Genomic DNA, 25984 nt, shown 5'->3' on the forward strand with positions numbered 1-25984 from the left:
ACAGGCTCATAAAGACTAAGCATATGTGGCTGAACATATGGACATAAAATGATCAGTCACATTTGATTTTTTCTAGGAAACTTTAATGAAGGAAGAGACCAATATATGAGCATATGCAGCAATGTTATTACCTGCACCAGATAATGGACCGCTCCATCACAACTACCTCTTAGCAACCTGAACCGCCCAGTTTTCAGATAAAAAAAAAAAAAAAAAAAGAAGATTACCAGAATTTTTAAAAGCATTTGTTATTTAGCAAGTAGGGCAAATCCATCGGTGGCATAAACTACACTCTGCAGTATAAGTAGCCTTCTATGTTATCCGATCATTTAGTGGTTAAAATGGGTTATTCTATGATAAAAGTGCCATTTAAACAATAGAGTCTTTAAAAATGATCTTTAACAAATGCATATCTGTGCATATCCATCCAGAGATGCCTTAGCTGGGTGTCATCTGGGTGTACTAGGCAGCAGTGGGATTCTCATTCATCCTAGTGGAACATGTGGTCCTACTGAAAGAGGACATGTGGCGAACCAAAAAAAATTAAGATGGCATTATCATTAGATAGCTTTCGGTGTCCTGACCACACAATTTTTTACAGTTTCTTGAGACGTCCTTCCATTTCCGAGATATGAGAGTTTGTAATTTGTCTGACAGTTCAGTCAGATGGGCGGGACTTAATTTTAATAATGGGAGTGTTTATCTGGTGATTAGAAGGACTATACAGTCAGGGGGTGTATATTAGGAATACACGCCCCTCAATGTAAAACATTTACACCCTCTCACTGTATAACCCCGCCCATCGTCTGATATTCCAATTTTTTTTTTATCCAAGTTCACGCCCATCTGACTTATTTCCTGAATTGTCACACAAACTATAAACCCACATATCTGAGGAACGGGAGGGCGTACCATGAAACTGTAAAAAGTAGGGATGTAAGAAAAAATCGATTCTCGCGATTTTTCATTTGCCGATACAGAATCGATTCAAAATATTTTTGAATCGATTCTTTTAGGGATGTGGAATTTTTAATAAAACGCACTTTATCTTACCTGCCAACGAGCCCGCGGAGCTCCGGTACAGTCCGGTACAGGTGTTCGGTCCCCGGGCTGTATTCTTCTTACTTCCTGTTAGTCCGGCACGTCACATGGAGCTTCAGCCTATCACCAGCGGAGGCGGGACATCGCTGCGACCAGTGATAGGCTGAAGCTCCATGTGACGTGCCGGACTAACAGGAAGTAAGAAGAATACAGCCCGGGGACCGAACACCTGTACCGGACTGTACCGGAGCTCCGCGGGCTCGTTGGCAGGTAAGATAAAGTGCGTTTAATTTTATTTTGCAGCCCGGACGGGATAACATGAGAAAAGTGCGCGCCGGAGTACTAGATCGCCGCTGTCAAAGCTGACAGCGGCGTCTATTGGGATCTATGAATGCTCCCAGGTGGGCGATATATCGCGATGTATCGTCACCTAGACGGTATCGCGATATATCGCGATATATCGAATCGCCACACTGGTATCGCGATTCGAATCGAATCGCCAAATTCTTGGCGATTCACACCCCTAGTAAAAAGGCATGTGATCATGGTGACCTAAGCTATTGAATGGCAGTAACATTTCAATTTATTTTGGGTTTGCCACAGGTCATCTTAGGGGTACTCCATTGGAAAACATTTTTTTTTTTTTTTTATTCAACTGGTGCCAGAAAGCCAAACAGATTTGTAAATTACTTCTATTTGAAAATCTTAATCCAGTCCAGTACTTAGCTGCTGTATGCTCCACAGGAAGCGCTTTTCTTTTTGAATTTATTTTCTGCCTGACCACAGTGCTGTCTGCTGACACCTCTGTCCATTTTAGGAACTGTCCAGAGTAGGAGCAAATCCCCATAGCAAACCTATCCTGCTCTATACAGTTCCTGACATGGACATAGGTGTCAGCAGAGAGCAGTGTGGTCAGACAAAAAGGAAATTCAAAAAGAAAATAACTTTCTGTGGATCATACAGAAGCTGATAAGTACTGGAAGGATTAAGATTTTTATATAGAATTTAGAAATCTGTTTAACTTTCTGGCACCAGTTGATAAAAAAAAAAAAAAAAGGGGGTTATCCACCATAAGGCGATTAAGCAGACAGGCTCCCTGTCATCAGCTGACTAGTGAGTCAGGTCTCGGCCGCATTGCAATCTGGGAAAAATCTGAGACAACAGTCATTTTGTATGCTGTTAAAAATAAATATTGGGATGAAAATCACAGAAGAATTGTGAGAAAACCGTCAGACACAGGTACAGACACTATATTATGAACTACACTAACTTTACAGCCCCTGTAGCATAGTCAAATAAAAAAAAAATCCTGGAATACCCCTTTAAGTAGAAGGGTAAAGAATCCGAATAAATGTGGATCTCTGCTATGCAAGAACACACTATGCCGGTGGCCTCCAAACTGTGGACCTCCAGCTGTTGCAAAACTACAAGTCCCAGTATGGCTGGACAGCCGTTGGCCACTGCATTACGTGTAGAGATTATTACGTAGGTGCTATATTCCAGCCAGCAGGAGAATGTAGTAGGGAGTGATAAGCGAGCTGGAGGAAGGCCACTAAATGATAAGCACATGCCGTATTCATATAGAACAGCTAATATAAAGCAAGCATGGATGCCTCCTCTGAAGGAGGGATGTGTGGCCAAAAAAATAAAAGAATTTTTAGGGCTGTACTAAAGATGTGCAGTTAGCCACATGGTGGTGGAAGGAATTGGGGATCGACCGATTATCGGTATGGCCGATATTATCGGCCGATAATCACGATTTTGGGCATTATCGGTATTGGCAACTACCTTGCCGATAAGCCAATAATGCCCCGCCCCCCGCACCGCCCCCACCGCACTGTGACCCCCCCCCCCCCCCGACCCGCAGCCCCGCGACCACCCCCCCGACCCACCACACCGCGTCGCACCCCCCACCGTAGTGCTGGGCGGTATAACGTTATGAACCGGATACCGTTTTTTTTTCTCCCACGGTATGGATTTTTGCCCATACCGCTATACCGGTCGGGCCCCTCCCCCACCCTCCGAGTCAATAAAACAAATTAAACTTACCCGTAATGGGAGTGGTCCGGGCCATCCATCCTTCCTGTAGTGTCTGGCGGCATTCCTGGTGGAGGGTGAACCGGTCCGGGCTGTCCTTCTCCGGGGGTTCTCTTCTTCACTCCGGGCAGGCTCCGGCCTAGTACGCTGCATAGACGCCGCTATTCCTTGACATCAGGTGCGTCGCTGCGCAGCGGCGTCTATGCAGCGTTAATAGGCCGGAGCCTGCCCGGAGTGGAGAAGAGGACCCCCGGAGAAGAAGGACAGCCCGGATCGGTACACCCTCCACCCGGAATGCCATCGGACACTACAGGAAGGATGGATGGCCCGGACCACCCTCCCCGGACGGTCCCTGCAGCAACTGGGAAGGTGAGTCAGGGTTCTGGGATGGACAGGGGTCTGTATAATATACTATACCTACAGTAGGCCCTCCAGCTGTTGCAAAACTACAACTCCCAGCATGCCGTTGGCTGTAGAAGCGGGGGGGACAGCCTATGGCACCACAAAAGCCCCTGCAGTGCATTGATTTAAAGCGCCCGCTTTAAGTCAATGATCTGCAGCGGTGTCGCAGGGGGATAAATAGCCGATAACTTATACCGGAATATCGGTATAAGTTATCGGCTATCGGCCCTAACTCCACCGATTATCGGTATCGGCCCTAAAAAAACGATATCTGTCGATCCCTAGAAGGAATGCACCACAGGGCCATACAGTTTAATGTTCGGTGCCTATATGAAGCAATGTATGAATATATCTGCATTATAGAACATACAGTGGTCTTTAACCTATGGCTCTCCAGCTGTTGTAAAACTACAACTCCCTGCATGCCCTAAATGCAGAGACATGCCCCGATTGGCTGACCGGGAATGCTGGAATTTGAACTGAAGTTTGGCAACAATGCATTGGAGAAGGCCAAAGAATTGGGGCTCAAAGAAATCTATGACCATTGTATTTAAAATCTGTGTGAGGTCTACTCAGTCGTACGGCTCCGTAGGAATGTGCCACATTTTAACCAGATAAAAAAAAGCAGGGCATTCCAGTGCCAAATTGTATTTACCATTGACCCCCAACAAAATAAAAAAGACAAAAACTACTGGTCTCAGGTGGCAATGTAGAAATGTCAAAAAAATGATGTAAACCCTAAAAAAATCAAGTCATCCATAATGCTCTGCTCCTTGAGCACTAAAAACAGGAAACAAAACTAAAGATGGAAAAAAATAAAATCTGGCAGCTCCTCTCACTCTACAAAGTACAGCTGTCAAAACAGAATTTAGAATCCGCTCGTCTCTCGAAATGCATGAATGGATACTTTCATAGCATCGGGGGAAGACGCCGCAGTCTAAAGACTTTCTTTTTAAATAATAATACAGGAAAACTGTTTAGATTTTTCACCTTTCATCCACCGCGCAGCACTGCGGATTGACGGCATGTATTTCGGTAATGGCACCCGCTGCCTGCTGACTCCCTCTGCATTGTTTAACCAACAACGAGTTAGCGAAATTGAAAAGAGAAGTCACACGCTGATAGCAATCTATGGCGGGCGCGGATTGTATGCATGCGCTGCAGCAGTAAATAACCCAAATGGATCTCCTAGCAGAGGTCTTAATTGATGTAGAGCAGTGTGACAAGTCTGTCCTTTCACACTCAAAGCCACCATTCATTTTCGGGAACATAAATGGCTTTATGGAGGGATAATTGGCTGTGTTACAGCAACAGACATAAGCTGTAACTGAGAACGTACTACATGGGCTTGTATAGAGCCTAGAAGCCACCACAGTGTTGTACAGAAGCAATTTTCTCTCGTCACAATCACATTGCTTAAAACACATGTAAACACAACAGAAAACCCAAGAGACCCCCATCCTAGCGGGGACGGCAAGTGCCCGAAACAATTGGTAGACTGGAGTGGTCACAAGAAATCAGTGACTGGCCTACTACCGAGACTCCACTGCAGGGGCACCAGCTAAGAATTGTGGGAGCATGGAGTATACAAGGGTGAAGCTTGTAGATATATTTATTTTTTTATTTTCACAAATTTTTAGGGAACATCATTTTAAAGCAGAAATTTTAACGCTTCTTTCTACCAAGCCGATTTCTAAGCCTTGTCTGACAAGGAAAATTTATCATTGCAAATGCGCAAATAGAAAAAAAAAACAAAAAAACTAAATGATGTTTATTATGTGTTTTTGACACTTTTCTTCCAAAGAATCAGAAGCCCCCAAAAGTTACAAAATTTGCCTTTTTTTCTTCAATTTTGTTGCACAATTAATTTCATTTTCCATTTCGCTGTGGATATTTTAGTAAAATGACTGATGTCACTGCAAAGTAGAATAGTTGGCGTAAAAAATAAGCCATAATATGGAATTTTAGGTGCAAAATTGAAAGCATTATGATTTTTAGAAGGTCATGAGGAAAAATTGAAAATGCAAAAACGGAAAAAAAAACAGTCTTTAAGGGGTTAAAGGTTAAAATTCTGGCAAAAGATGAACAGCTAGGTTACTTAGGAATACAAATATCAGGGAAAGTGAATGAATATCATAAATGGAATACGAAACCCCTGATTGAAAAAATGGAAATGAAAACCAAAGTATGGGGGGCATTAAACATTTCTAGGGCAGATAAGATTGCGTTGATTAAAACGATCCTTCTTCCTAAGCTCCTGTACCTGTTTGGAGCAGCACCTATATGGTGTGAGAATTAATTCACTTATATGGGGAAGGAAAAGGACTCGCATAAAGATAGAATATTTGTGCCTTCCCAGAGATAGAGGTGGACTGGCGTTTCAACATATTATGAAGTACCGTATTTTTCACCGTATAAGACGCACTTTTTCTGGTGCGTCTTATACGGCAAATACACACCCCTATCGCGGCGGTCCCTGCGGCCATCAACGGCCGAGACCCGCGGCTAATACAGGACATCACTGATCGCGGTGATTCCCTGTATTATCCCTTCAGACGCGGCGATCAAAGCTGACCGCCGCTTCTGAAGGGAAAGTGACACTAACCCGGCTGCTCAGTCGGGCTGTTCGGGACCGCCGCGGTGAAATCGCGGCGTCCCAAACAGCTTACAGGACACCGGGAGGGCCCTTACCTGCCTCCTCGGTGTCTGCTCCATGCCGGGATCCCCTGCATGGCGGCGCTCTCCTTCGACATCAACACATCGTCGCGCACGCCGTCCCGTCATCCAATAGGAGTGGCGTGCGTAGCGACGTGATGGAGCGACATCCAGTGCAGTGGTGACGGGTCCAGAGCGGCGGGGACACGTGAGTACAACCTCCTATACCAGTGGTCCTCAACCTGCGGACCTCCAGATATTGCAAAATTACAACTCCCAGCATGCCCGGACAGCCAACGGCTGTCCGGGCATGCTGGGAGTTGTAGCTTTGCAACATCTGGAGGTCCGCAGGTTGAAGATCACTGTTGGGTTCAGAATCTTTTTTTTCTAGATTTTGCACCTTTAAAATTGGGTGCGTCTATGCCGGTGCATCCTATAGGGCGAAAAATACGGTACTTTTAAGCAGCTCAAGTATATTTTATAAATTAATTTTTTGAATATCTGATTAAAAATTCAAATGGGGATTATGACAATATTTATCAGTTATTAGAATCTGGGCAGTTGAAAGAGGGAAAATGGAAAGGTAATTTAATAGTTGGGAGTTTGATTAAATCCTGGGATTTATTTAAAAAGGAATTGGGAATAGTAGGTATGTTAGATATAGCACCACTTTGGGAAAACCCATATTTCACAAATGTTTTGAGGAAGGTAGAGATGAAAATGCTTCAGCTAGGGTTTAATGTGGTAAAAGATGTTTGGAAGAAAGGTACCGTATTTTTCGCCGTATAAGACGCACTTTTTCTTCCCCAAAACTGGGGGGGGGGGGGGAAAGTTGGTGGGTCTTATATGGCAAGTACACATTAAAACCCTGTCCTATCGCGGCGGTCCCTGCAGCCATCAACGGCCGGGACCAGCGGCTAATACAGGACCTCACCGATTACGGTGATGCCCTGTATTAACCCTTCAGACACGGCGATCAAAGCTGACCGCCGCATCTGAAGTGAAAGTGACACTAACCCGGCTGCTCGGGACCGCCACAGTGAAATCGCGGCGTCCCGAAAAGCTTAAAGGACACCGGGAGGGACCTTACCTGCCTCCTCGGTGTCAGATCGGCGAATGACTGCTCCGTGACGGGATCCCCTGCATGGCCGGCGCTCTTCCTCGTCATCGCACACGCCGTCCCGTCATCCAATAGGAGCGGCGTGCGTAGCGATGTGATGGCGGCGACGGAGAGCAAGGATACCGGGCAGCAGAGACGTTCCGGAGCGACGGGGACACCCCGGGGACGCGTTGACAGCGATTAAGGGCGACATCCAGGGCAGCGGTGATGAGCGGTGACTGGTCCGGAGCTGCGGGGACACGTGAGTATTACCTCCTATACCAGTGGTCTTCAACCTGCGGACCTCCAGATATTGCAAAATTACAACTCCCAGCATGCCCGGACAGCCGTTGGCTGTCCGGGCATGCTGGGAGTTGTAGTTTTGCAACATCTGGAGGTCCACAGGTTGAAGATCACTGTCCTATACTTTACATTGTATTTGGTTCAGAATCTTTTCTTTCTAGATTTTCCTCCTTTAAAATTGGGTGAGTCTTATATGGCGAAAAATACGGTAAATTTATAGAATGGGGGAAAATAAAAGATAAAAGGGAAATTGGGATGAGAACTTGGTTTGAATATATAAGGATGGAAGGCACAGTTAGGAATACAGTGGAGAAGGGAATTGTGATTAATGATACACTGGAATTTAGTAAGAAAATAATAGAAAATAGAGTAAATAGGAAAATAATATCTAGTGTGTATTCAGCAATGATTAATGCACTGAAACCATATTTGAAACACTGTAGCACTCGAGCATGGAGGGAGGATTTGGGAATAATAGAGGAGAATCAGTGGGAGAGTATATATAAAAAGATTAAGCAGATCCCGCAGAATAATAAGTCTAAAATAGTCCAATTTAATATAGTGTATAGATTATATTATGCCCCATCTTTTTTTCGTAAAATAGGAAAGAAAACAAATATTAACTGCCCTAAATGCGATAGAGAAGGAGCGGGTTTTCTACACATGCTGTGGACCTGTGGTAGAATTCAGGAATTTTGGTCCGACGTATATGATGAATTAGGAGAACAATTGGAGAGGACACTTGCCCCTTCTCCTTCAGTAGGAGAATCAGAGATAGAATAAAAGGGGTACTCCGGTGAAAACCTTTTTTTCTTTTAAATCATCTGGTGCCAGAAAGTTAAACATATTTGTAAATTACTTCTATTAAAAAATCTTAATACTTCCAGTACTTATTAGCTGCTGAATGCTACAGAGGAAATTCCTTTCTTTTTGGAATACTGATGACATCACGAGCACAGTGCTCTCTGCTGACATCTCTGTCAATTTTAGCAACCGTGCATAGCAGATGTGTGCTAAGGGCAGCATGGTGGCTTAGTGGTTAGCACTGCTGGGGCCTTGGGTTCAAATCCCACTAAGGACAACAATAAATAAATAAAGACTTATTATTATAATAACGTCAGCAGAGAGAACTGTGGTCGTGATGTCATCAGAGAGCATTCCAAAAAGAAAATCATTTCCTCTGTAGTATTCAGAAGCTAATAAGTACAGGAAGGATTAAGATTTTTTAACAGAAGTAATGTAAAAATCTGTTTAACTTTCCGGAGCCAGTTGATTTAAAAGAAAAAAGGTTTTCACCGGAGTACCCCTTTAAGCAGAGAAAAAAGGAAACAATTACATAGAATGCTATTCTGTGCTAAATTTATGATTGTTAAAACATGGATTGATTCGCATCCTCCTGGTTAGAAATAGTAAAGAGATTATAGAAAGTAATCAATATGGTATTGAAGTAGAAGATCGGGGAATTTGTATTTTTAATTTTTTTATTATTTTGTTTTTTTGGATTGGGGGGGGGGAGAGGCAAGAAAAAGGTGTATTGTGTTGTAATGAATATACTTATTGTGACTGTATAATATTAATGTATGAATATAAAAAAATAATAATAATAATAAAAATAAAAAATAATTAAATATTTAGTCTACATGGTAAAGCACTTAACTTCAACGTGCTGCCTTTCTGGCCCAGTGAAAAATATTTCCAAGTCGAACTAAAGAAAGTTCAGCAATTCAGTCCAGTAACTGAGTAGGAATGTTCCAGCATTTCATTAGTAGGAGTCTTCTGGTGAAGCATTTTCCTTACTAGATTATAAAACCCTTGCAGTAAAGTGTGCCAAGAGGCGGAGGAGGTGCCAGAGTAGCCTGCATGCTCTATACAACGGCTGAAGCAATCCTAGCTATCATTTCATTTCCCCATCAGAAAAACAGATATGGCCCCATACTATACACATCATATATTTGTCAACGGTGGTATATGTCCGACATTGGTTGCACTGGGGAAGAGCCAATGAGGTCCATCATAGTCATCATCGGTGCTTTTCTGGCAAAGCCAGACCGTCTCTCTCTTCTTTTGGGCTCTATAGTGCACTTGTTCTGGCGATAGCGACCCCTACACAAAAAACATGTGCAGATAACTGTCGGCAGTACTACAGTGGGACAAGAGGAAGGAGGTCCTTCACATTTCTGCCTCATAAAGCTCCAGTGATAGTGTCTATAAACGGATAAAGACATTACTGGAGCTTCTCGAGGTGATAATTAAATGCCCACATTGGTGCTATATTTTGGCATGCTAACGGTTTCATAAGTATGTTTAATTATTATTTTAACTATCCAAACATAGTGAAGTATGCTATGCTATTCCATACTTAGTTTGTTTGTGGTAAACCAATGTATTCCTATACTATACTGGATGGAGGCCAAAGTGGTGGAAGCTTGAATGTCTGCCGAAAATCCATGCAAACACAAGGTGAACAAACAAGGTAAGGGTGTTAACCACCGTGCCCCCATGATTTATAAAAGGAATAGTCATTGCCACCATTTATATGGAACTATTCATGAAACATATATTGGTGGTTTACAAAGTAATTTCTAAAGATTTAATGAAAATTCTTCCGGGTAACAAACATCATGGATGACTAGTGATGGCCTTTACAAGATCAGTGCACAAGGGGGCAATTTTTCATGTTTTTTCATCACAAATGTTTTAATTGCAGAGCATGCTGCATAATAATTATACTTTTATAATTATAAATCATGTTTATGAAGATATGTTCAGTGAGGGTGAACAATAAATGTTTATAGTTTACCAATGGTCTTTATCTTCATTTACCCCAGTGTAAACAACCCAGCGTTCAGCCTAGATGACAAATTGATTGTTCCTCTGCTGATCACTGTGATCACCGGACCCTAAAAATTGCAGTTTTGGCCACAAATCTCCCTGTGTAAAGGACCTCAAGATCACTGAACTGTGTAAAAGGCTCATAAATAAATGCCTGCTAGATCAATGTTGGTCCTTTTATATTGGCAGCCCAATGTTTATTAGGAGGAGCAGATACTTTACACAGCAATACTTGTGCATAAAGCATCTAGTCTGTCTTGTACAGACATTAAAGGTTTACTCCGGTGGAATATATATATTTTTTTTAAATGCCAGAAAGTTAAACAGATTTGTAAATTACTTCTATTAAAAAATCTTAATCCTTCTAGTTCTTATTAGCTGCTGAATACTACAGAGGAAATTATTTTCTTTTTGGAACACAGAGCTCTCTGCTGACATCATGACCACAGTGCTTTCTGCTGACATCTCTGTCCATTTTAAGAACTGTCCAGAGTAGAACAAAATCCCCATAGCAAATATATGCTGCTCTGGACAGTTCCTAAAATAGAAAGAGATGTCAGCAGAGAGCACTGTGTTCCAAAAAGAAAAGAATTTCCTCTGTAGTATTCAGCAGCTAATAAGTACTAGAAGGATTTTTTTTAATAGAAGTAATTTACAAATCTGTTTAACTTTCTGGCACAGTGGATTTATTAAAAAAAAAAATACAAAAATAAAATTACGTTTTCCACTGGATTACCCCTTTAAAATAAGGCTACTAAACTACTATCACACTATGGAGGACATCGACTCCTCCTACAGGTCAAGGGCCTCCTGGATGTAAGAATTTATAGAAGAAACTGATGTCTAATCCATACAGAAAACAAGAAAGCTAAGAGTTGTCAGCCATTCCTGAGATTCAGAAGCGTTATTATTATGCAAACCTTATATAAATAGCAAATCGAGTGTGTAGACAACAGGAAAAGATACCATAATCTAACAGACAGTGGACTTTTGAGGGGAGAATATCTTATTTTAACATATGTTAGATGTAAAGATGTAAACACAGACAATAACTACGGTCAACTCAAGGCTGAACGCAGAAGGCAGAAATGAGGCTGCGATACCTAAACCTACTATCGCCAAATCAGTACTTACTGCTTTCTGCGACACCTTGACAACAGGAAATTATTTTGATTGGCCGAGCAGGTCATAAGATCATTAAGTGTGGTGGCAAACTTTTATTTATTTATTTTTAATCAACTGATGCCAGAAAGTTAAACAGATTTGTAAATTACTTCTATTAAAAAAATCTTAATCCTTCTAATACTTATTAGCTGCTGAATACTACAGAGGAAATTCTTTTCTTTTTGGAACACAGAGCTCTCTGGTGACATCACAGTGCTCTCTGCTGACATCTCTGTCCATTTTAGGGACTGTCCAGAGCAGCATATGTTTGCTATGGGGATTTTCTCCTATTCTGGACAGTTCTTAAAATGGACAGAGGTGTCAGCAGAGAGCACTATGCTTGTGATGTCAGGAGAGAGCTCTGTGTTCCAAAAAGAAAAAAAATTTCCTCTGTAGTATTCAGCAGCTAATAAGTACTGGAAGAATGATTTTTTTTTTAATAGAAGCAATTTACAAATCTGTTTAACTTTCTGGCACCAGTTGATTTAAAAAAAATAAATAAAAAAGTTTTCCACCGGAGTACCCCTTAAAGTAGTAGGGACCTGGGCATTAGCAGAAGGGCAGTGTCGGGGTATCAGGCAAGCAAGTACTGCTGATGTTTATGGATGTCGACCCCTTTTATGTTTTTTCCCAGACAACCCCTTTTTTCCACAGCTCCCAGTTTCTAGAGGGACCAGGCTACATTTGAAGGAATGGTCCAAGGTTATAAAGCAGGGCCTGTTCTTTATCCAGAAAAATGCCACTGTTGTCCATCAGCTATTGTATAGGGTATGGTATCTCAGTTTGTTTTTTTTTGTTTTTTACCATATTGTTTATACATAGAGGACATTGTTAGCAATCACTGTGTTAAGTGAATGGGCAACCAAAGCAGCTACCAAGGGCACCATAATCCAAGTCACTACAGAAACTGGTAAAGCAGGTTTAACTCTTTAGACATCTGTTAGCTATACACTTGTCACAGATCGCAATCTGTTCCAATTCCCTCACACACACACAAGCAGAGGTATCAGAATATATAGTAGTTAAACGCCTCCACTGCATCATTTTCAGTTTTTGCCTTGATTTACCCAAAAGTGCCACAAAAATTTTGATATTTTACCACAATTGTGCAAATCACCGGTAAAAACACATCCAAAGTGCTGTCAAAACATGAGAAAACACAAAACTGCATAAGGTGAACTGACCGCCACCTACTCAGCAGTTTAGGCTGCTGTTGTCTAGCAGGGTTATTAGGTTGACCTTCTCACTAGATGACCTGAAGTGATGAGACTACATCCCCTCTCTGCAAAGCCAGAGGCCTCATGGGAAATAGTAGGAAGCATTACAAAATCATTTGAATAAGAAAACACAAATCAATATGGCTAAAAACCCATGCCTGCAACAGCTGCTAGAACAGGTAACCACAAGGCATACACAAGAACCTTTATATATTCTCTAAAAGCTTATGCTGCAATGTAAACAAAAAAAAAAAAAAAAAAAAACATGGACTGCTTCTTTAAAAAAAAAAAAAAAATAGGGCTTTTCTTACTCATGTAAAACAATTACCTTTTGGTGGAAAGTAGGATTTACTTTCTGCTTTATGAGGCCAATCTACCACCAAAGGGCCAAACCTCCGAAAACTTGCAGTGATCTCATCTACAAAAAGAAACAACAAAAAAAACATAATATAAAATATACTTAATATAGTACTTGAAATAAGAATCGGCTCGTTAACAGGTTACGAGATACAGGCAAATAGGGTCTATTGGGAACGATCATACTAACAGAGAACCTGTGTACCCAAAATAATGAAGCAGTCAGACATGCATGCTGCTGTTCCTATCACAGTCTATGGGACTGACGCTGATGTTCGCCACTTCCTGGTGATTAGACACGAGCGAACTTACAGTAAATTAGATTCGTCACGAACTTCTCGGCTCGGCGGTTGATGACTTATCCTGCATAAATTAGTTCAGCTTTCAGGTGCCCGGTGGGCTGGAAAAGGTGGATACAGTCCTAGGAGACTCTTTCCTAGGAATGTATCCACCTTTTCCAGCCCACCGGAGCACCTGAAGGCTGAACTAATTTACGCAGGATAGGTCATCAACTGCCGAGCCGAGAAGTTCGTGACGAATCGAATTTACTGTAAGTTCGCTCATCTCTACTGGTGATGTCTGCACAAAAGGAAGTAGCTGTTCTGACAATGAATAGCTGACCCACTTAAATCACTAATAGGTTGTGGCCACTTCTTTATGTTAGGATGAGAACCAGAAAGTATTAAGCAGCAGAGACCAGAACCAAACAGGGGTGGGAATAGCAGCGAGTATTTTATTTTTTTCCCATTCATTTATTTAAATTTATTTATTTATTTATTTAGCCCAGCCGCTTTTACCAGTGAAAGTCTCTCTGGTGCATTATTACATAATTTCCTTACGTATCCCTGCCATATGTTGTAGCCTACCATCAACTCTGCACTGTGAAGTATTATAGCTGGAGAGTCCTTAGTCCCTTTGTCTCCAGGACCTTCAGGCTGGACCCTACTGATCATGTTATAGTGTATCCTTGCAAAAATAGATGTGAAAACCATTTAAAGGTACATTAACTTTAAAAATTATGTACTGTGTTAGACATGAGGGGGATCGTGAATGACTAGTCTTTTTTTGGATGAATTCCTGTCACATACCAGGGATGTGGAATTCCTATCGCCCGACGCCTGGGACATGCAGTTCCGGGCATCGGGCAGGTGAATTTTTCCGGCCCTTAGCCCTGCTTCAGGCAAGCAGGGCCGAACCTGACAAGCACAGCTGCACTCAGCAGTCTGTATGGACCAGGCTCCTGACTCGTGCCCGCTCCGTACTCTGCAGCCCCCGGCTGTTCTCAGTAGCCGGGAGCCGCCGCTAATAGCCAGCATGCCAGGGCTGGCTAACAACCCTTTAGATCGCCGCTGTGAAAGCTGACAGCGGTGTCTAAAGGGACACGTGAATGCTCCCTGTTGGGCTAGTGGGGTGGATCATCCCCCTGCAGCGTGATCGCGGGGTCAATCCACTATAGAGGGAGCAGGAGGGCTTACCTCTGCTTGCCTGGTGTCTGTGGCTCTGTCACTGATAGAGCCTGGCTGGACTAGGCTCTATCAATGGATCGCAGAGCACACAGATCAATGGAGTTCAATAGAACTCTATTAATCTGTCTGAGAAATCTAATGATTCATCCTAAGTCTAATAAAGTGTAAAAAAAAAAAAAAAAGTTTTAATAAAAGTTTAAAAGACACACATTAACCCCTTCCATGTTAAAAGTTCAAATCACCCCCTTTTCCTATATAAAATCAGATTAAAAGTCAGATCAGTACCAGAATGGTACAGATAAAAAAAAATAATAATAATTAGATTATCGCGCAAAAAATGAGCCCTCATACAGTCTGCTATGTGAGAAAAAAAAAGCTACAGGGGTCAAAGATTGGCAATTAAACAAATTCGAAAAAGTTCAGATTTTTTTTTTTAATTAGTAAAACATGATGGAAGCTACAAATCTGGTATTGCTGTAATCAGGCCGGCCTAAAGTATCAAAAGAACATGCTAGCTCAACCACAAGGTGAAAGGTGTAGAAAAAAGAAACCACCAAATTTGCAAAATTATCTTTTACTATTTCAATTTCACTTCACCGATATATATATATATAGATAGATAGATAGATAGATAGATAGATATATATATATATATATTTTGGTTCAAAGAATATGTTATTGAAAAAATAACAGGTATCATTATAGTAGTTAATTATGGCTATTTTAGGGCGAGGAGGAAAAAATGAGAGTTTAAAAGCGAAAATTGGTCGGGACAAGTGGATCGTCATGAGGGACAAGTAGATTTTTGCCCTGTTTTAGTCCCGTGGACAAGTAGTATTTTATTATATTTCCACACCCCTGCATACCCTCCTGCCACTTAGCATCTGTACTGGGTACAGAAAATCGTGTTTCGCCTGGAGGGTTCCAGTTTATGGGTATATAAATCAGATTAAATTATAGTGCCCAAACATACCTGGATGAATGTACTAAAAAATTATCCTTACAACTATTGCTTTTATTGCAAAACTTCCCACTGTAAAGTACCTTCATCAATGTCCGGAGGTAATCCACCAACAAACACCTTTCGAGAGTAGCGCTCAACCCGTTCGCCATTCTGACAGTGTGTAGGAGAACTCAAGCCAGATGACTGGTCAGTGTGACTATCACTGAGAAATCCATCTTCAAAGGGGAAAAGCGAAGACCGACCTAGAAAGTGGTAGACTTTAGGATTACCGGTCTTGAAATAAAATATACAAATCAACATTACAAATACTTAGCAGTTTTGTTATATTTCAGATTATTAAATAAAATAAAAAAACACACAACAGCAACTAGGCCAAAGATACTCAAGGACAACAAGCATCCTACAAAACATAATATGTAACCCATAATCGTAAATACCAGTGTAAATGATGTCAATGACCTGCCTCTGTATAACGGTAAGACATCAGAATATGAAGCTTATATACCGTATATACTCTAGTATAAGCCAAGTTTTTCAGCACGATTTATCGTGCTGAAAATGCCCCGCTCGGCTAATACTCGAGTGAACAAAAAAACGTTCTGGCCTGTCAATCCCTTCTCAGTGGTCTTCAACCTGCAGGTGTCCAGATGTTGCAAAACTACAACTCCCAGCATGCCCGGACAGCCATCAGCTGTCCGGGCATGCTGGGAGTTGTAGTTTTGAAACATCTGGAGGTCCGCAGGTTGAAGTCCACTGCGGCCTTCGTCATCATCCAGACCCCCCTTTTGTTTTCTACTCCCCTCCCCTCGGTGGGAAGGAAGGGTGAGCTGGTCCGGGCCATCTATGCTGCAGAGACCGTCCGGTGGGGAGGGTTCGTCGTTCCGGGTGGAGAGGCTCTCTTCTCCGCTCCGGCCCCGGAATAGTGACGCTACATTGACGCCACCGCACAGGGATGTTCATGTGCACGGACGTGACGTGCACGTTGTCGTCAAGGCAACGTCACTACTCCGGGGCCGGAGCGGAGAAGAGGGCCTCCCGGTGAAGACGGACTGCCCGGGACTATTAGCCCTCCCCACCGGACGGTCTCTACAGCATAGATGGCCCGGACCAGCTCACCCTTCCTTCCCACCAAGGGGAGGTGAATAGAAAACAAAAAGGGGTTCTGGATGATGACGAAGGTCCGGGCAGTGGTCTTCAACTTGCGGACTGCCAGATGTTTCAAAACTTCAACTCCCAGCATGCCAGGACAGCCGATGGCTGTCCGGGCATGCTGGGAATTGTAGTTTTGCAACATCTGGAGGTCCGCAGGTTGAATACCACTGAGAAGGGATTGACAGGCGGTGATTATGAATGGGGGGGGGGGGGGGGGGGGATGAAGGGGGTGTTAATGATGGGGGTCTGGATGATGACATCGGGGGGGATGATGTATTTCCCACCCTAGGCTTATAGTCGAGTCAATAACTTTAAGTGGGTTTCTGGGGTAAAATTAGGGGCCTCGGCTTATATTCGGGATGGCTTATACTCAAGTATATAAAGTTTCTGAGCTTTAAAAAGCTCCATATCACACCTTTCCCCTTGCTCACATTGTGTGAGCTCCCGGCCGGAGAAAGTGGGCGTTCTCCAGCAAGCATGACATCACTGAAGCCTTGCCATGCCCCGCACACCCTTCCTGACCCCAACCCCCTTATAATGACTACTTGGTGAGACAATACTTTTAAAACACTTAAATATTTGATGAGAATCTTGATATGATGCAAAAGAATAAAATACATTTCACAAACTATTAGCCAAAATTCATTGCATAGAATGTGAACATACCCTTAAAACCTAAAGGGCAATATATACGGGTTGACACCCTTTAAGAAATATCCATGTTATTTTACACAAAGTTAAAACAAAAACAAAAAAACATAAAATGTAAACTTTAACTACAAAAACAGGAAATGATTTCTAGAAAGACGCAATGACTAAATCAATGGGTAAAGGGAATTATTTTTACATCAAATAAAAGCATATTTAGGGTGCGTTCACACGCTATTACTAGCAGCGGGTTTCCCACTGTGAGTTACGCTACCATTGATTTAAATGGGTCCACAGACAGTCCGCAATAGTGTCAGATTTGCGGACTGTCCGTGGACCCATTCAAATGAATGCTCACGTAACTCACAGCGGGTTTCTGTTTAACTTTCTGCCATCAGTTGATTTAAAAAAAAAAAAAAAAGTTTGCCACCAGAGTACCCCTTTAACTTGCTGAAACCGGAAACCCCTTTTAACAAGCAATTAATCCACAGCCAAAAGGGTTAAATCATTTCAGAGAGATTTTCAACATGGTCTAAAATTATTCTCAAGTGTAAAGCAGACAAATTTAATTCCAAATTCATCAAATAGAGAAATCACCAAATCGCATTTATAGCAAATAATTAAATATAAGAGGGTAAAAAATTATAGATAGCGCTGATTTTTCCCCTGAGATTTTGGTAAGCAAAACACCCAAAACAAGTGTCAGTGTATTTACCTCGTCTCCGACCATAGCTCCTTGCTGCATGAAAACAGGAAAAATTGGGAAGATTAACACATAATATACACATGGAAATCCTCATCCTGAATGATACAGTGATAATTATACATGGATCAGTGGGTCTTGTGAACTCATCTGCTGCTGTTTTGTTTCAATTGCTATGGGCAAGGCAACACACAACAGAAATGATGCAGGTTTTCTGCGGCAGAAAATCCACACCAAAATCTACATGCATTTTGCTGCAGATCATTTTGCCACCCATTGACTTTAAAATAGCAGCAAAATGTGCAAGTGTTAACATACCCTTAGTGCTTGTTCCCATGGAGGAATTTTAGATGCAATCTGCGCTGTATTTGACACAATCTATTCAGACTCCCATTGATTTTATTGTAATTAAGGGGGGTCTGCACAGCATCATTTCTGCCTGGAAATTTCTGCTCTAAAACTGAATTCTGTTGGAACAATTGATATGTTCTGGTGTAATCCACCAGTAAAATCTCAACGTTAAAGGGACTTTCAGTTTCAAATTCAAACCAAACTCTGCTTAATTTGTGCATCATTTTAGCATGGAACAGAAATAGGGTCTTAGGGTATGTTCACACTTGTAATTTGGGGCAGGTTCCACATGGATTTCCATACAGATTCTGCCACAAAATCTACCTGGAATTAAATGGGAACTCCGGTACTTAACGTCATATCCCCTATCCACAGGACACGTCCCCTTCTTGCATTATCTATGGGAGAGCCAGAGATACAAGAGAGCTGTACTCCTGTGTCTTCAGTTCTCCCATAGAAATGCATGGAGGGGCAGTGTCCACCAATTAGTACACGTAGCAGTGGTCGATCCATGCTTAAGGCGAGACAGGCAGTAGATATCAGGGGGTCCCAGCCATTGGACCCTGCTCGATCAGACACTTATCCCCTATCCTGTGGATAGGGGATAAGAAGTAAAGTAATTCCCCTTTAAGGGTACATTCCCACCTGGTGTATTTTGCTGCTGCGTATTTTCCTACCCATTGACTTCAATGGGAAATAAAATACGCAGCAGCAAATACGCAGCAAAATATGCCAGGTGGGAACGTACCCTAAATGGGAATCAATGTGAAATCTAATGAGGAATTAGGAACTGATAAGTCAAACTGAGGAGGATTCCAGGAGAATAACGCCCTTGGATTTTAAAAAGTTACTACAAATCTGCTCTGACAAAAATTGGAGGAGGAAATAACAAGGAATTAAAATTGAGAAATTGAAGAGGATTTTGCCTACATTTTTTTAGGAAATGTCACTTGTTCATCTACCCAGTGTGAACAGATCCCAAAATAGTGTGGATTTTGGTGAAGATTTGTTATTTCTTTTCTGTTCTGAAATTTCAGCATTTGGAGGATTTCAGGATTTGGAACAGTGAAATAAAATATAAAAGTCAGCAATTGCAGATTTTACTACAGAATTGTAGTGGGGACTATTCACACCGCAGAATTTCCTTTGTATGGGATTCCGCACTCCCATACACACTTCCGAATTTCCGCAAGTGGAAATTCGGAAGTGTGAATGGGAGTGCGGAATTGCACAGACGTCTATGGGCTTTAAAGGGGTACTCCGTGGCTCAGCGTTTGGAACAAACTGCTCCGAACGCAGGAGCTGGGGGCTCGTGACGTCATAGCCCCGCCCCCTCATGACACCATGCCCCCTCACTGCAAGTCTATGGGAGGGGGCGTGACACCAATGAGGGGGTGGGGTGTGACGTCATAAGGGGGCGGGGCTATGACGTCACAAGCTCCCGGCATCGGCGCCAGCGTTCGGAACAGTTTGTTCCAAACGCTGAGGAGCGGAGTAGCCCTTTAAATTGAGGCGGAATTCCACAAGCAGAAATTCTGCCATGTGAATAGACTAAGGCTAGGTTCACACTACGGAATCTCTGGGCAGAAATTCTGCCGGAGAATTAGCCAGCGCCACTAGAATCACACGGACGGCAATGCGTTCCTGGGTGGATCTTTTGGGAGATCTGCTCAATGCATTGACATCTATGGGGACGGCAATGCAGTCCGCGCGGTCCTAGTGCTGCCGGCTTCATCTCCGGCAGAAATTCTGCCCGGAAATTCCACAGTGTGAACCCAGCCTAAGAGTAGGGTCACATGTCGTATTTTGCTGCATATGTTCTGAAGCAGATTTAGCTCCCTATTCACTTCAATCATTAGGCTGAAATTACGCAGCAATATATGGCACGTATTTTGAAGTCAATGGCAAAGGGCACGTCAACTTCCGCATGGGTTTTGCGCAGGTTTTTTCTACAGTATGGCACATCCATTTTGCTGCTACTATAGATGCTATGGAAAACCAGCAGCGCCTCCACTACAAGTAACCTTACCCTAACAGCTACTGTTTATTTTCCAACACCATTCACTTATTGTTTGTTTATTTTTTTGAATATTGTGAAGCTTTCTAATGTATAACCCACTTTAATTCTACAGGGATGGCAGAGCTAAGGATGTGAAGGAACAGTAAGTAAAGGAGGAAAAGCAGAATAACTATAAAGACCATATTAGAATATTACACTCTGTCCCAGTGTTGTCACAAGGCAAATAGGATTTTTAAGTGTATGACCAAACAAAAATTGGAAAATCATAAATAAAATTCAAAATATTTATTTTTATCTTCTAAGGTGATGTTATATCAGGGGGTCTGACTTCCGAGACCACCAAAGATACTATAAATAAAGGGGACATAGTTGTACATTTATGTGAACGGTGAAGGGGAAGAAGAACTACAATAGCGCAGGGACCTTTGATACTCAAGATTGGTGGGGATCCCATAGACTGGACCTCCAACAAATATTATGAAGTGTTGGCATGTCCTACTGATGATATGCCATCACTTTATAAAGATAAAAAAAACTTTTGGAAACTCATTAAAGAAACAAGACGAGAAGTCAAGTGCTCACTAACCACATAGAAACCCATTTGACCAATTTAAATGTATATATATCCATACTGGCACAATAAGGAAAGTACACTAACAATTTGGTGTGAAGTATAAAGATAGGTGTATAAACTTGAATACAAGAACCATTTTTTAACAATAAAGACACAGTATGCATACCACTGGCACACAGAGCCCTTAAGTGTTCTCACCTGGGGTCAATGGTTTATGATCATCTGAACATTTTTCCATCCTAAACTATCATTATTTTCAGTAACGTTAAAACTTGTGTTGTACATGTTGGGTTTGGTCCTCAGTTCACAGCTAAGGTCATGGCCCTTTATTGCCCTCCGACGGCCCGCTTAAAGATTAATGGCTCTCTCTCCAACCCTTTCCCTATCTTTAATGGCACACGCCAGGGCTGCCCTCTCTCTCCTCTTCTGTATGTGCTGGTGATTGAACACCTCCTCGCAAACATCAGAGCAGACCCAGATATCCACGGGGTAGTCATTGGCGCCAACGAATATAAATGTTCCGCTTTTGCAGATGATCTTCTCGTCTACCTCACAGACCCAGTTGTGTCATTGCCCAATTTCATGGCCCGCCTCCGGGAGTTTGACCTATGGAATTTCCACACTGAACATAGCCTAACAATGTGGTTCCTTCACATTTTCTCCTTGCACACATCCACCCACTGTGCAGGGAAAAGCACAGTATCAACTATCTGCCCTATTTTTCTGTTTTTTAAAGAGCCAAGGTAAGTGCTCTCAAATCACCCAAGTGCAAGTAAAAAGTGCAAACGTGTTCTCACAAAAATGTGCACAATGATGATTGCGAGCCCTTCTCCGAAAGAAGAGAGGCCCCCCAATGAAACCGAAACCCTTCGCCTCTGGGCCATAAGGCACCTGCGAGGTTCCAGGTACAATGTCCCCTTTCACCGAAAAGTGTTCCCGGCAGGCAACTAGGCGTTAACCAGGTTGCCACCAATGAACCAGGCCGGATCTATAAAAATTCCTATGCAGATCATCAGCCAGAAGGCCAGAATGCTATAGGTGAGTGCTCAGAAGAGTGACCAAAAAAGTGCATGCTTCGTGCCATCAGTCAAGTGGGGTTGCCAATCCCAAGTGAGTTCCGGGCAGGTCGCTTCAGGGTCCGCCGTCGGACGCACAAGGCTGACCCTGGTACACCTGGACCGTTCTGTGTGGTTCCCCATCCTGCTTTGGCGGTCTTCCACACCGCCAACTAAAAGGAAAGGTACTACACTTGATGTTAGCCAAATTTAAAAAAAAAATGTTAAAGTGCAAACGTGTACACTGAAAAAACATGCACAAAGGATGCAGTCTATCACAAGCCCCTCTCCGCTAGAAGAGAGGCCCCCCAACAAACCTTACCCCTCGTCTCCAGACCAAAAGGTACCTGCGAGGTTCCAGGTTCAATGTCTGAAGCTACTGAGGGACCACAAATGCTCCCGGCATCCCCCTTGGCGTTAGCCAAGGTATCTGCCCTCAGAGCCGATAATGGTCAGTACCCTGCCCATGAAGGAGTACCCAGGGTTTTTGCAGGGAGGTGCGGAACCTAATGGCCACACACACCTCCGCTAGGAGGGACACCCAGAAGGGCCACTGTATCCTAACAATCCTGTGAACACACAACACGCAAAAAGTGGCAAAGTGACAAAAGGAAAAAAGTAAGCGAATGTGTGCAGGTATACTGCCCGGACATCCAGTTAGATCTATAAAAAATTTCTCTGATCCTAGCCAGAAGGCCGGTAATCAAGAGGTGAGTGCCACAAGGTTAAGAGTTCATGGTGCCCGTGCTTCCACTCAGTGAGCCAATACTACCGAGACACAACCCCAACCAGGAGTGGAAGAGGACTCCAGTGACAACCTGTGTAGCTCTGGTAAACTACTTGCTCAAGAGGCTTAAAAGGAGAATGGTCAGTCTGTACACCCAATACACTGGTTTAGTGTGTGGGTGAACAGGAGTTTGATGAAGGGTCACTGAACAAAATACATTTCTGAGATGACCTGCTGACCTCTGCTGTCCATTTTAGGAACTGTCCAGAGCAGGAGGAAATACCCATAGCAAACATATGCTGCTCTGGACCTAAAATGGACAGCAGAGGTCAGCAGAGAGCACTGTGGTCATGACATCAGAGGAAATGCATTTCTTTTTTGGATTTCTCCTTAGTATACAGCCCCTAAAAAGTACTGGAAGGATTAAGATTTTTTAATAGAAGTGATTTACAAATCTGTTTAACTTTCCGGCACCAGTTGATTTAAAAATAAATAAATAAATAAAGTTTTCCACAAGAGTACCCCTTTAAAGGCAGTGCAGGAAAATATAGGTGGCCACACAAAATAGACACTTTGGGCCTAATTTGGTCATTTCCACTTAAAGGGGTACTCCGGTGCTTAAACATCTTATCCCCTATCCAAAGGATAGGGGATAAGATGCCTGACCGCGGGAGTCCCGCCGCTGGGGACCCCTGTGATCTTGCACGCGGCACCCCGTTTGTAATCAGTCCCCGGAGCGTGTTCGCTCCAGGTCGGATTACGGGCGATCACAGGGCGGGCGGCGTGTGACGTCCCCTAGCTGTCACGCCCCCTCCCATAGGCTTGCATTGAGGGGCGGAGCGTGACGTCACACGGGGGCGCAGGCGTGACGTCACACGCCGCCCGCCCTGTGATAGTCCATAATCAGACCCAGAGCGAACACGCTCTGGGGACTGATTACAAACGGGGTGCCGCGTGCAAGATCACGGGGGTCCCCAGCGGCGGGACTCCCGCGGTCAGGCATCTTAATCCCCTATCCTTTGGATAGGGGATAAGATGTCTAAGCACAGGAGTACCCCTTTAAGTTGTGTGTTGAGTTATTTTGAGTGGACACAAAATTAAACACTGTAAGGATGCATTCACACCACGTTTCTGCAATACAGTTCCCGTATCAGGTTTTTGATGAAAAACTGATTCCTCAAAACCTGACTAAATTGTATCAAAACGTGTGTACAAATTTCAACCCGTATACAGTTAAAAACCGTATACGGTTTGAAAAGTTATGTCCGGTTGCATCCGTTTTTTAAGAAAAAAACATATACGTTTTTAACTTTTCACTCCATTTTGAATAAAGTTTCACTTGTCTGATTGAAATTCCAAGAAAAAAAACCTGCAAAGTCAAAAAATGTATGGTGAAAACCGGATGGAACCGTATGCACATACGGTTCTGTATGGTTCCCATTGACTCCTATGTTAAAAAAAACAAAAAAAAAACGTATACAGTTTAAAACAGTTTTTCACCCGGACCAAAAACCGTGGTATACTACGGTTTTGGGTACGGGAAAAAAAACCTGACAAAGCCGAACAGGATGCAAAACAGACACAACCTGATGCATCTTTTGGCATATGGTTTTCAATATGGTTCCGTATGGTTTTCACATTGAAAACGTATACGAGAACTGTATTGCAAAAACGTGGTGTGAATGCACCCTTATACAGGCTGTACACATTGTAGCAGAGTGTCTCACTTATGGACTCAATTATGGGGAATACAGTTTATATTATGTGCGGGGTGAACTCACTTATGTGATGTACTATATGTGTATAATGTATGGGGTGGACTCCCTTATGTGATGTACTATATGTGTATAATGTATGGGGTGGACTCCCTTATGTGATGTACTATATGTGTATAATGTATGGGGTGGACTCCCTTATGTGATGTACTATATGTGTATAATGTATGGGGTGGACTCCCTTATGTGATGTTCTATATGTGTATAATGTATGGGGTGGACTCCCTTATGTGATGTACTATATGTGTATAATGTATGGGGTGGACTCCCTTATGTGATGTACTATATGTGTATAATGTATGGGGTGGACTCCCTTATGTGATGTACTATATGTGTATAATGTATGGGGTGGACTCCCTTATGTGATGTACTATATGTGTATAATGTATGGGGTGGACTCCCTTATGTGATGTACTATGTGTATAATGTACGGGGTGGACTCACTTATGTGATGTACTATATGTGTATAATGTACGGGGTGGACTCCCTTATGGGATGTACTATATGTGTATAATGTACGGGGTGGACTCCCTTATGTGATGTACTATATGTATGGGGTGGACTCCCTTATGTGATGTACTATATGTGTATAATGTACGGGGTGGACTCCCTTATGTGATGTACTATATGTGTATAATGTATGGGGTGGACTCCCTTATGTGATGTACTATATGTGTATAATGTATGGGGTGGACTCCCTTATGTGATGTACTATATGTGTATAATGTATGGGGTGGACTCCCTTATGTGATGTACTATGTGTATAATGTACGGGGTGGACTCACTTATGTGATGTACTATATGTGTATAATGTACGGGGTGGACTCCCTTATGTGATGTACTATATGTATGGGGTGGACTCCCTTATGTGATGTACTATATGTGTATAATGTACGGGGTGGACTCCCTTATGTGATGTACTATATGTGTATAATGTATGGGGTGGACTCCCTTATGTGATGTACTATATGTGTATAATGTATGGGGTGGACTCCCTTATGTGATGTACTATATGTATGGGGTGGACTCCCTTATGTGATGTACTATATGTGTATAATGTACGGGGTGGACTCCCTTATGTGATGTACTATATGTGTATAATGTATGGGGTGGACTCCCTTATGTGATGTACTATATGTGTATAATGTATGGGGTGGACTCCCTTATGTGATGTACTATATGTATGGGGTGGACTCCCTTATGTGATGTACTATATGTGTATAATGTACGGGGTGGACTCCCTTATGTGATGTACTATATGTGTATAATGTATGGGGTGGACTCCCTTATGTGATGTTCTATATGTGTATAATGTATGGGGTGGACTCCCTTATGTGATGTACTATATGTGTATAATGTATGGGGTGGACTCCATTATGTGATGTACTATATGTGTATAATGTACGGGGTGGACTCCCTTATGTGATGTACTATATATGTGT

General features: G+C 42.6%; 1 protein-coding gene across 4 annotated transcripts in view; it reads right to left on the reverse strand.

Annotated features, from left to right (window-relative positions):
- Positions 1-25984, reverse strand: part of CPEB3 (cytoplasmic polyadenylation element binding protein 3) — a 154207-nt gene that overhangs the window by 25364 nt on the left and 102859 nt on the right. For 2 of the 4 annotated variants that reach the window (XM_056529390.1, XM_056529387.1), the window contains 3 exons: positions 18053-18076; positions 15618-15779; positions 13079-13168 (listed from right to left, as the gene is read on the reverse strand). In XM_056529390.1, coding sequence (XP_056385365.1) covers positions 13079-13168; positions 15618-15779; positions 18053-18076 — 276 coding nt within the window. The remainder of the gene's footprint in view (positions 1-13078; positions 13169-15617; positions 15780-18052; positions 18077-25984) is intronic. The other 2 variants (XM_056529388.1, XM_056529389.1) reach the window with 2 other exon arrangements.

Source organism: Hyla sarda, chromosome 7 (assembly GCF_029499605.1).
Source record: "Hyla sarda isolate aHylSar1 chromosome 7, aHylSar1.hap1, whole genome shotgun sequence".
NCBI classification, from domain to species: Eukaryota; Metazoa; Chordata; class Amphibia; order Anura; family Hylidae; genus Hyla; species Hyla sarda.